At 41.6% G+C, this 13,074-nt stretch overlaps 1 protein-coding gene across 1 annotated transcript in view; it reads right to left on the reverse strand.

Annotated features, from left to right (window-relative positions):
- Window positions 1-13,074, reverse strand: part of LOC115144931 (endophilin-A2-like) — a 31,515-nt gene that overhangs the window by 3,324 nt on the left and 15,117 nt on the right. Inside the window, exons 7-8 of the mRNA XM_029686083.2 lie at window positions 10,832-10,935; window positions 10,340-10,476 (exon numbers count right to left, since the gene is read on the reverse strand). Of these exons, the coding sequence (XP_029541943.1) occupies window positions 10,340-10,476; window positions 10,832-10,935 (241 nt within the window). The remainder of the gene's footprint in view (window positions 1-10,339; window positions 10,477-10,831; window positions 10,936-13,074) is intronic.

Below are 13,074 nucleotides of genomic sequence, written 5' to 3' on the forward strand. Positions count from 1 at the left end.
TTTTATAAAACATTTAAAGCTGAAATGTTCAGGAGTAAAAATGCGCTTGTTGCTTAACAAGTCAGATATGTTGCATGGACTATTGTGTTTAACATGATTTTTTAATGACAACGTAATCTCTGTACCCCACAGATGAATTCATCTGGTTCAATTCTTGGACCGACTCTCTTCTCTGTATACATCAATGAGGTCGCTCTTGCTGCTGGTGAGTCTCTGATCCACCTCTACGCAGACGACACCATTCTGTATACTCCCGGCCCTTCTTTGGACACTGTGTTAACAACCCTCCAGGCAAGCTTCAATGCCATACAACTCTCCTTCCGTGGCCTCCAATTGCTCTTAAATACAAGTAAAACTAAATGCATGCTCTTCCACCGATCGCTACCTGCACCTACCCGCCTGTCCAACATCACTACTCTGGACGGCTCTGACTTAGAATACGTGGACAACTACAAATACTTAGGTGTCTGTTTAGACTGTAAACTCTCCTTCCAGACCCATATCAAACATCTCCAATCCAAAGTTAAATCTAGAATTGGCTTCCTATTTCGCAACAAAGCATCCTTCACTCATGCTGCCAAACATATCCTTGTAAAACTGACCATCCTACCAATCCTCGACTTTGGCAATGTCATTTACAAAATTAGCCTCCAATACCCTACTCAACAAATTGGATGCAGTCTATCACAGTGCAATCCGTTTTGTCACCAAAGCCCCATATACTACCCACCATTGCGACCTGTACGCTCTCGTTGGCTGGCCCTCGCTTCATACTCGTCGCCAAACCCACTGGCTCCATGTCATCTACAAGACCCTGCTAGGTAAAGTCCCCCCTTATCTCAGCTCGCTGGTCACCATAGCATCTCCCACCTGTAGCACACGCTCCAGCAGGTATATCTCTCTAGTCACCCCCAAAACCAATTCTTTCTTTGGCCGCCTCTCCTTCCAGTTCTCTGCTGCCAATGACTGGAACGAACTACAAAAATCTCTGAAACTGGAAACACTTATCTCCCTCACTAGCTTTAAGCACCAACTGTCAGAGCAGCTCACAGATTACTGCACCTGTACATAGCCCACCTATAATTTAGCCCAAACAACTACCTCTTTCCCAACTGTATTTAATTTATTTATTTATTTAGCTCCTTTGCACCCCATTATTTTTATTTCTACTTTGCACATTCTTCCATTGCAAAACTACCATTCCAGTGTTTTACTTGCTATATTGTATTTACTTTGCCACCATGGCCTTTTTTGCCTTTACCTCCCTTCTCACCTCATTTGCTCACATTGTATATAGACTTATTTATACTGTATGTTTGTTTTACTCCATGTGTAACTCTGTGTCGTTGTAACTGTCAAACTGCTTTGCTTTATCTTGGCCAGGTTGCAATTGTAAATGAGAACTTGTTCTCAAACTTGCCTACCTGGTTAAATAAAGGTAAAATAAAAATAAAATAAATCTGTCAGCAGGACAATAGCTTAAAACACAAGGCCAAATCTACACTGGGGTTGCTTACCAAGACAGTCAATGTTCCTGAGTGGCTGAGTTACAGTTTTGACTTGAAAATCTATGGCAAGACCTGAAAATGGTTGTCTAGCAATGATCAACAACCAGAGCTTGAAGAATTTTGAATTTAATAAAAATGGGCAATTAAGGCGTGGAAAGCTCTTAAGAGACCCAGAAAGACTCACAGCGTAATCACCGTCAAAAGGTGATTCTAACACATATTGACTCAGGGCTGTGAATACTTAAGTAAATTAGATATTTCTGTATTTAATTTTTTATACATTTGCAAAAATCGCACCAAAAAATCATGTTTTCACATTGTCATTATGGGGTACTATTGTGTGTAGATGGGTGAGAGAGAAAAAACAAGTCACGGGGTATGAATACTTCCTGAAGGCACTGTACATGGGCTCCGATATGATACAGGAAGGATACGTTTCATACTGAACAAAAATGTCTGGTGGACATTCCTGCAGTCAGCATGCCAATTGTACACTCCCTCAAAACTTGAGACATCTGTGGCATTGTGTTGTGTGACGAAACTGCACATTTTAGAGTGGCCCTTTCTTGTCCCCAGCACAAGGTACACCTGTGTAATAATCATGCTGCTTAATCAGCCTCTTTATATGCCACAGCTGTCAGATGGATGGATTATCTTGACAAAGGAGAAATGCTCACTAACGGGGATGTAAACAAATTTGTGCACAGAAGTTGATGTTTTTTTTGTACCTATGGAAAGATTTCAGCTCATGAAACATGGGACCAACTATGTACATGTTGCGTTCATACTTTTGTTCAGTATAGTTTGAAATGTTTTGGTGCGATTCAGTTTGATTAGAGAACGAATTGCATCTACCACCCCACTATCAGATTGGGGTGGGGAAATGTAGCCAGTTTGTCTCCCCACTTTGGTTCTGAAATCACCATCACCCACCAATTAACTAGTCATTTTTTCAGATTAAGTGTTAGTAATGTATCAATATTTATCATTTACAAATTGGCTATGACATAGCCAATGATTATATAGCACAACTTGGACTTCACACCATCTCAAAATCAAATGGTTTTGACAGTTTGGAAGTTTACAGAGAGATCTTCTCCTCTCATTTCGGCCGTGCGATTCACAAAAGTGATTGCTCGTTATGAAATTATCAATTTAACCCTGTATATCTAAAACTGACAATATACACTGATTATTTAAAGCAAAACTACCAAAACTATTGCTGATTGTGATCCTGAACAATCAAAATAAAATATAGTGTAAGCCAGATGAGTTGTGTTGCCGGTAGCTTACTTTTATTCCGGTAAAACACAATTTTCAACAGCGCATAGATGTCAATAACCTAGCGAATTACATAGGTTGTCGCTCAACTAATTAAGCCTAATATCACGGAAGCCATTTTAGCATTTGAATGCTTAAGGTGCTGCGCAGATGTGCAAGATCAGGAATACCTACCTTGCGTTGGTCAGAGAGCAGTTTGAGAAGGCTACTGATATTTGCCTGGAGTTGTTCAGCACACATGCAAAATGAGATCAATGACAGTTACATGCAGTTCGACACTGAAAGAGAGGACGCATAATGTTCGTATACATTTTCTGACCGATACATGCTACATTTGGATTGGTTTGGGGTCTGTGGGATGATGCACTCGGGGACTGTTGGAGGAAATTATGGTTGAAATGACTAATTATGTATACATTCCAATCAGAACTGACTAGTCCAAATGCTATAATGTAATGTACATATGAATTTTCTCTCTTGCTCCCATTCCCAATTGTATATAATGTAGTCAGGAGTTGAGTAACAATGAAGGTCTGTTCCTTAGTTCATTCATTTGTACAATCTCCAGGTGGCAGGAACGGACTATCTCCAGACTGTCTAGAATGCTGATTTATACTGACTGACCTTCACTTCAGGCGTAGAGCGAAGGCTTGAGAACTATAGGGCCTCTCTACCCGTGAAAGAGATAGAACATTTAGAAAACGCTGACGTCATTTTCAGTTTATAGCCTGTGGAAAAATGTGTATGTGGCAGTACTCTCTTGTAATAAACGCTGTTACCTGACTTTTAAGACTGGTCTCGATCTACTTCATGCATAATTAATGAATTTACAACTCATTAATGAAATAGAAAGAGTGCGAATTTGGTTTTGGCTACAAAACATATAGGAATTTAGAATTCCACTAACAGGGACCGATGCGGATTGGTGAATCATTACATCTCTAGTGCTAAATGCTCTGCAGTTGTGCATTTGGTTTGCAAACGTAGTAGTTATCTAGCTGGTTAGCTTCTTTCAAAATCAAGCTTCTCTTGGTAACAGCAGATAATCCCCTACTGAGTATCATAGCGTTTTTTAGCTACTTGTATAACTTTGAGCTGGGATGTCTGTCCTGCAAATAGTTTGTGTCAGAGACATATATGCATTAGCATTTAGCTAGCATTCGCTATGGGATTCTACATGTACAGGTTAGCATTGCTAACCTTCGGATTACACAGTTTCAGTGGGGTTTGAAAATAGCGCCAATTGTGTTCAGTGCCAAAATCCGAGGGTGGTACAAGGTTAGTTTAAAGGTATGACAATCTGGATACGCCCCATGCCTAGTACATAATCACGATAGGACAAAGGTTGACATCGCCCAACCCTAGAACACAGTGGCTAGGACTGGAGGGGCACAGGAAGTCCATATCTTACTCATAGGATGGACCAGAGAGCCTGTCAGTCTCAAAACACACAAATAAACACAAACACGCAAAAGTAGTGAAACCACACACTGATGGCTGTCACAATCCCAGTGACAGTGTTTTGCATCATCTCTGTGAGACCAACCCTTCTGAATTTCTTCTGACCCTGCCCCCTCACTCACTCACTCCCCTTCTGACCCTGCCCTATTCCCTCGCGCCATCCCCCTCTAATCCTGCACTGCTCCCTCTCGCCATCCCTCCATCTCACTCTGACCCTGCTCCCTCTCTCCATCCATCTCCCTCTAAGCTCAGGCAGCTCATGGCCATGGCTCTAACACCAGGCTTTTTGTCTCAAAAAATGTCCTCTTTGTACCAGCTTACCCCACAGGCAGTTGGCACAGGGCACGACACACTGGATATGGGGAGGGATCCATCACTGTCTATGGGAGAATCACTTTTATTGTGGAACACAACACATCCCCTACCCATCAATCTAGGAGACATTCGGAGACACACTAACCCAAAGATGTATCATCTACAGGTTTTTTTTCTGGATCAAAATGGTGCTTAGGTGGTGGGGGTGTGGTCATGGGCGTGGCCAATGGTGCGGTCACCAACCTACATTTTTTTAGAGGCCCTCCTGTTGGCGGCAGTGACGAAGTAGGTTGTTTTAAAGCTTTCCCTCGATCCTGACTAGTCTCCCAGTCCCTGCCGCTGAAAAACATCTCCACTGCATGATTCTGCCACCACCATGCTTCACCGTAGTGATGGTTTCAAGATTCCTCCAGACATGTCACTTGTCATTTAGGCCAAAAAGTTACATCTTGGTTTCATCAGACCAGAGAATCTTGTTGTCCATGGTCTGAGAGTTATTTAGGTGCCTTTTGGCAAACTCCAAGCAGGTTGCCATGTGCCTTTTACTGGGGAGTGGCTTCTGTCTGGCCAGTCTACAATAAAGGTCTAATTGGTGGAGTGTTGCAGAGATGGTTGTCCTTCTGGAAGGTTATCCCATCGCCACAGAGGAACTGGAGCTCTGTTAGAGTGACCATCGGGTTCTTGATCACCTCCCTGGCCAAGGCCCTTCTCCCCCGATTGCTCAGTTTGGCAGGGCGGCCAGCTCTAGGAATGTTGTTGGTGGTACCAACCATCTTCCATTTAAGAATAATGGAGGCCACTGTGTTCTTGGGGACCTTTAATAGTGCAGAAATGTCTTGGTACCCTTCTCCAGATGTGTGCCTTAACCTCATGGCTTGGTTTTTGCTCTGACATGCACTATCAACTGTAAGACCTTATATTGACAGGTGTGTGGCTTTCCAAATCATGTCCAATTAATTGTTTTACCACAGTTATAGTTGTAGGAATAGCTCAAGGATGATCAATGGAAACAGGATGTACTTGAGCTCAATTTCAAGTCTCATTGCAAAAGGTCTGAATACTTATATAAAAGGTATCGTTTTAAAAATGTTAATACATTTTAGTATAAGGCCGTAACATAACAAAATGTGGAAAAAGTAAAAAAGGTCTGAATACTTTCCAAAGGCACTGTATGTATGTATGTATGTATGTGTGATGGGTGTGTGTGTGTATGTATGTATGTATGTACGTATGTATGTGTGATGGGTGTGTGTGTGATGTATGTATGTAAAGTGGGGCAAAAAAGTATTTAGTCAGCCACAAATTGTAGAATTTTTAATTAATTTATTTGCAAATTATGGTGGAAAATAAGTATTTGGTCACCTACAAACAAGCAAGATTTCTGGCTCTCACAGACCTGTAACTTCTTCTATAAGATGACTTCTTCTCTGTCCTCCACTCATTACCTGTATTAATGGCACCTGTTTGAACTTGTTATCAGTATAAAAGACACCTGTCCACAACCTCAAACAAACAGTCACACTCCAAACTCCACTATGGCCAAGACCAAAGAGCTGTCAAAGGACACCAGAAACAAAATTGTAGACCTGCACCAGGCTGGGAAGACTGAATCTGCAATAGGTAAGCAGCTTGGTTTGAAGAAATCAACTGTGGGAGCAATTATTAGGAAATGGGAGACATACAAGACCACTGATAATCTCCCTCGATCTAGGGCTCCACGCAAGATCTCACTCCGTGGGGTCAAAATGATCACAAGAACGGTGAGCAAAAATCCCAGAACCACACGGGGGGACCTAGTGAATGACCTGCAGAGAGCTGGGACCAAAGTAACAAAGCCTACCATCAGTAACACACTACGCCGCCAGGGACTCAAATTCTGCAGTGCCAGACGTGTCCCCCTGCTTAAGCCAGTACATGTCCAGGCCCGTTTGCTAGAGAGCATTTGGATGATCCAGAAGAAGATTCTCCCAATGTCATATGGTCAGATGAAACCAAAATATAACTTTTTGGTAAAAACTCCAACTCGTCGTGTTTGGAGGACAAAGAATGCTGAGTTGCATCCAAAGAACACCATACCTACTGTGAAGCATGGGGGTGGAAACACCATGCTTTGGGGCTGTTTTTCTGCAAAGGGACCAGGATGACTGATCCGTGTAAAGGAAAGAATGAATGGGGCCATGTATCGTGAGATTTTGAGTGAAAACCTCCTTCCATCAGCAAGGGCATTGAAGATAAAACGTGGCTGGGTCTTTCAGCATGACAATGATCCCAAACACACCGCCCGGGCAACGAAGGAGTGGCTTCGTAAGAAGCATTTCAAGGTCCTGGAGTGGCCTAGCCAGTCTCCAGATCTCAACCCCATAGAAAATCTTTGGAGGGAGTTGAAAGTCCGTGTTGCCCAGCAACAGCCCCAAAACATCACTGCTCTAGAGGAGAACTGCATGGAGGAATGGGCCAAAATACCAGCAACAGTGTGTGAAAACCTTGTGAAGACTTACAGAAAACATTTGACCTCTGTCATTGCCAACAAAGGGTATATAACAAAGTATTGAGATAAACTTTTGTTATTGACCAAATACTTATTTTCCACCATAATTTGCAAATAAATTCATTAAAAATCCTACAATGTGATTTTCTGGATTTTTTTCTTCTAATTTTGTCTGTCATAGTTGAAGTGTACCTACGATGAAAATTACAGGCCTCTCATCTTTGTGTGTGTGTGTGTTGTGATGTATGTATGTGCGTACGGGCACACACACACACACATAGTACCAGTCAAAAGTTTGGACACCTACTCATGCAAGGGCTTTTTGTTTTACTATTTTCTGCATTGTCAAATAATAGTGAGGACATCAAAACTATGAAATAACACATGGAATCATGTAGTAACAAAAAGTGTTAACAAATCAAAATATATTTGATATTTCTAAAAGTAGCCACCCTTGCCTTGATGACAGCTTTGCACACTCTTAGCATTCTCTCAACCTGCTTCACCTGGAATGCTTTTCCAACAGTCTTGAAGGAGTTCTAAAATATGCTGAGCACTTGTTGGCTGCAAACCATCTCAATTGGGTTGAGGTCGGGTGATTGTGGAGGCCAGGTCATTGAATGCAGCACTCCATCATCACTCTCCTTCTTGGTCAAATAGCCCTTACACAGCCTGGAGGTGTGTTCGGTCATTATTGTGTTGAAAAACAAATTATAATCCCACATACCACCCTGCATCCCACTGCTGGCTTGCTTCTAAAGGGTTGGTCCCTGGATGGGAGACCAGATGCTGCTGAGGGCCAGGAGGAGGCACCCTTTCCTCTGGTAAAAAAAATAAACAATTATCCCAATGCCCCAGGGCAGTGATTGGGGACATTGCCCTGTGTAGGGTGCAGTCTTTCGGGTGGGACGTTAAACGGGTGTCCTGACTATCTGTGGTCACTAAAAATCTCATGGCACATATCGTAAGAGTAGGGGTGTTAAACCCGGTGTCCTGGAAAATCTCCAATCTGGCCCTCAAACTATCTCGGTCACCTAATCATCCCCAGCTTACAATTTGCTCATTCATCCCCTCTCCTCTACCCTGTAACTATTCCCCAGGTCGTTGCTGTGAATGAGAATGTGTTCTCAGTCAACTTACCTGGTAAAATAAGGGTAAAATAAAGAGCACAAACCAGATGGGATGGCATTTCACTGCAGAATGTGGTGGTAGCCATGCTGGTTAAGTGTGCCTTAAATTCTAAATAAATTGTCACCAGCAAAGCAGCCCCACACCATCACACCTCCTTCTCCATGCTTCACGGTGGGAACCACACATGCGGAGATCATCCGTTCACCTAGGCAAAGGGTGGCTACTTTGAAGAATCTCAAAATATATTTAGATTTGTTTAACACTTTTTTGATTACTACATGATTCCATGCGTGTTATTTCACAGTTTTGATGTCTTCACTTTTATTCTACAATGTAGACAATAGTAAAAATAAAGAAAAACCCTGAAAATGACTGGTACTGTGTGTGTATTCATTTTCCTTGACTTATTCCACATTTTGCGTTTACAGCCTGAATTCAAAATGTATTAAAATATTTTTTTTCTCCTCAGCCATCTACACACAATACCCATAATGGCAACGAGAAAACATGTTTTTAGACATTTTTGCAAATTTATTGAAAATTAAATACAAATTAAAAACCCTAGTTATTGTCCTGTTGAAAGGTGAATTTCTCCCCCAGTGTCTGGTGGAAATCAGACTGAACAAGGTTTTCCTCTAGGATCTTGTCTGTGCTTAGCTCAATTACTTTAAATTTTTATCCTAAAAAATTCCCCAGTCTTTAACAATTACAAGCATACCCATAACATGACGCAGCCACCACCATGCTTGAAAATATAGAGAGTGGTGGATTTGCCCCAAACATAACACTTTGTATTCAGGACAAAAAGTTCATTGCTTTCCAACCTTTGTAGCATTATTACTTTAGTGCCTAATTGCAAACAGAATGCATATTTTTGAACATTTTCTATTCTGTACAGGCTTTCCTTCTTTTCACTCTGTCAATTAGGTTAGTATTGTTGAGTAACTACAATGTTGTTCCATCTACCTTCTTTGCGAGGCATTGGAAAACCTCCCTGGTCTTTGTGGTTGAATCTGTGTTTGAAATTCACTGCTCGACTGAGGGACCTTACAGATAATTGTGTGGGGTACAGAGATGGGGTAGTCATTAAAAATGTTTTTGTTTAACACTATCATAAACAGAGTGAGTCCATGCAACTTATTATGTGACTTGTTAAGCAAATTAACTGCTTAACTTATTTAGGCTTGCCATAACAAAGGGGTTGAATACATATTGACTCAAGACATTTTTCAGCTTTTCATTTTTAATTGATTTGTAAAAATTTCGAAAAACATAATTCCACTTTGACATTATGGGGTATTTAATGATTGAACTGAAAGTGGGTTCAGTCCAAACTCTGTAGTGACAGGACTATGGCATGGGGTGGTCCACCAGCATGTGTGTGGCTGTGTGCCATTTCAGAGGCAGTCAGTGCAGGTCATTAAACTGTCAATCAAAAAGCTCAAGGCATTGTATCTAAAAATAGCTGGTAAACATTTCAACCAGAGAAACAACCAAACCCAATGAAGAACCCAATCAAATGAATGAGTTCTTAAAATGACCTATTACTCAAATATTTTGAGTACAAAATAATGGATAATTTCAAATCACGGAACTTACATTCTAGAGCTTTTGATTTGATACATGTAGTTCACTGATAGGATTGCATCTACCATTTCACAAAAGTAGGTCGGCTGTCTCTGACAAAAAAACACACTCTCGTCTGGTTATATATATATATATATATATTTTCCCAGTCTCCGTCCCTACAGAAGGTCTTTTGCCTTTTGGTAGGCCGTCATTGTAAATAAGAATTTGTTTTTAACTGATTTGCCTAGTTAAATAAAGGTTCAATTTTTAAAAAACTGTAAAAACTGGAGGAAGGGTGACTGATGATATCACAGGAAGAGAGGAACAAGGTCAACAGGAGAAGAGGGCAACGAGCTGAAAGCTGCCTGCACCCCTCTCCTCACCCCTCTCCTGTTCATTCACCCTCTCTCACACATACATGAGCATGCACACAGACAACCAACTCATCCTATGACAGACACACACATTCATACCACACTCCAAAGTATGGAAGTGAATCTCTAAATCTGCATTAGTGAAATATTTGAAAGAAATTCCTTTTCGATGAGCTGATATACACAGTAGGTAGCATGTGCAACCGTCTTACCTGAGTTGCGGGAGGGTGGTGGGCCACCTGAGGTCGTGTAGCCACCATTGTTTGATTGGTTGTCACTGTCAAAGTCAAAGATGGGTTTGGCCTTAGGTGTGTACTCGCGACGTGGTCGGTTCTGGGCCTCGTTCATCCTGAAGAGAAGAAAGATAGAGCAGCCTGGCAGATCTCAGTTATCAGTAGACTTAATATTAGAAAGGGTACTCAAATATACATAATTCATACTAAAAATATTTTAAAAGAAACTAAGGGAATGGCTATCTTGACGCTTCTGATATATTTTACAGCTAACAATTTTTCTGTGATTAAGGGCCTTGAATGTTACCATGCAGATCCACACATTGAGGCTGCTGTGACTAGACAGTATGAGGGGGCTGGGCTGGGATTGGTGAGTGGGCCTACTGTATCTCTATCATGACACTGCACACATAAGCTTGAAGTGACTGTACAGGAAAGATGGGCAGTGGAAGTAGAGACACGTGTACCTACCTGTCCCTGAGTTTGTCTGAGAGCTCGTCCAGGATCTGTGTGGCCTGCCTGTGGTACTGCAGTTGGGACTCCACCAGAGACGACAGCTGGCTCACCTGCTCTATCTGCACAGAGACACACACAAAGAGCAGGATATGGTTACTAACTGTACACACTAGGGGTGTGAACTTTTAAATGTTTAAACGAAATTGGGATCCTTAAAGTTAAGAAAAATATCTAACCAAAGAACCAGGTTTTATTTTAATTTTCTTCACACAAAAAAAAAAAATAATTGTGAAGTTATCAAAAAACATTATTTTCAGTGTTATAACCTAACTAGATGATAGGCTATGAAGGGCTTGGGGAAAGTTGTGTAATTGACCTTGCTCCCAAGGATGAACCAGACTTGTGGAGGTCTACCATTTTTTTCTGAGGTCTTGGCTGATTTCTTTTCATTTTCCCATTATGTCAAGCAAAGAAGCACTGAGTTTGAAGATAGGCCTGAAATACATCTACAGGTACACCTCCAATTGACTCAAATTATGTCAATTAGCCTATCAGAAGCTTCTAAAGCCATAACATCATTTTCTGGAATTGTCCAAGCTGTTTAAAGGCACAGTCAACTTAGTTTATGTAAACTTCTGACCCACTGGAATTGTGATAGAGTGAATTATAAGTAAAATAATCTGACTGTAAACAATTGTTGGAAAAATGACTTGTGTCATGCACAAAGTAGATGTCCTAACCGACTTGCCAAAACTATAGTTTGTTAACTAGAAATTTGTGGAGTGGTTGAAAAACAAGTTTTAATGACTCCAACCTAAGTGTATGTAAACTTCCGACTTTGCAGAATTTGCAGAAATATATTCAGGTGTATTTTGTGGCTTTTGGCGAATACGTTCTAATGATCTAAAGTTGCGCTTTTGCTAGTACCTGTTAACACACAGGCTTATTTGCATAAAGGCCTACTAGTTTTGATTGGCAATGGCACACCGGTCTGCGTAAACTCTGGTCCTGGACGAGACAGACGTTTTTATTACGATACCTATTAATTGTCCAAAAGCACGGCCGCTTTGCCACTATATATTGTCAGAAAAGAAAAAAGGTATCATTCATCCTGTGGGAATATATGAACAGATTTTTTATACGATTTCATGTTGCTAAAACGCTGTCAGTTCCACTTTAAGAGCCTTTAAGCATGAGGCTCAACTTAGCCACCGTTTTGGTGCCCTAGCCAACACGCTGTAAACAGCGCAGATACTGTGAACAGTGCAGATACTGTGTGTGACTGTGTGAGAGCAAAGTGTTGCTCATCTCAATATCCTAGCCTATCCATTTATGATGACTTTACTGAAGTTGTGAGACATTGCGAGATCCAGCTTTTGAATGCCAATAGAAAGGCCTAGTGCATGGTTCTGACGGTCTGCATCTAGGCCAACCTGCCTGTACTTATGCCCCTCCCCTCGCTCTCCGTCCCTCGCTCTCCGTCCCTCGCTCTCCCTCCGTCCCTCGCTCGCCGTCCCTTGCTCTCCGTCCCTCGCTCTCTGTCCCTCGCTCTCTGTCCCTCGCTCTCCGTCCCTTGCTCTCCGTCCCTTGCTAACTCGCTATGAAAGACGCAAGTGTTTGTGTTCTCGGAAGTACGGCAACTAATCTGTCTCGTCCATTCCAAAAATACTGAGACTTGACACTCAGAAATGGACAGTCAACTTTTCAATTATTTTGGAGTCGACTCTCCACCACTAGGCCTACATCATCGTCGTTAACAGTTGGAAAAATGGCAGAGAAAGGCAAGCGACAGCAGCAAAGTCAAGTAGGGCAATACTTTGAGAAGTTAAATGAGAAGGAAATACAAACTTTGCGAGGTGGAATTGAGGTAGAGTAATAGTAGTACAGGTGCAATGCTTAACCATCTTGAAAGGGGTGCACCATCAGACCCAAACTGTTGCTGGCAGCAGTGCAGCTGCATTGTGAATTCATGTGGAATTTTATGATACAAAAATAAAACAATGTTTTAACTGAAAATCGATTTGAAAAAATGTCAATTTAGAAGTTAAGAATTTTTTTCTCCATTTGCCACATCCCTAGTACACACTCAAACACAAACCGAGATACAAGCATGCAAGGACCAGGCCCATGGTCACCTTGATAGGCACGAGTAGTAACAGTGGCATTCCCCTGGATATCCAGTATCACATTGTGGTTAATATATAATCTGTTTAACGGTATTGTATTTACATACACCCTAAACAGATGGGAGGGCAGGC

The sequence above is a fragment of the Oncorhynchus nerka genome, linkage group LG17 (assembly GCF_034236695.1).
Source record: "Oncorhynchus nerka isolate Pitt River linkage group LG17, Oner_Uvic_2.0, whole genome shotgun sequence".
NCBI lineage: Eukaryota > Metazoa > Chordata > Actinopteri > Salmoniformes > Salmonidae > Oncorhynchus > Oncorhynchus nerka.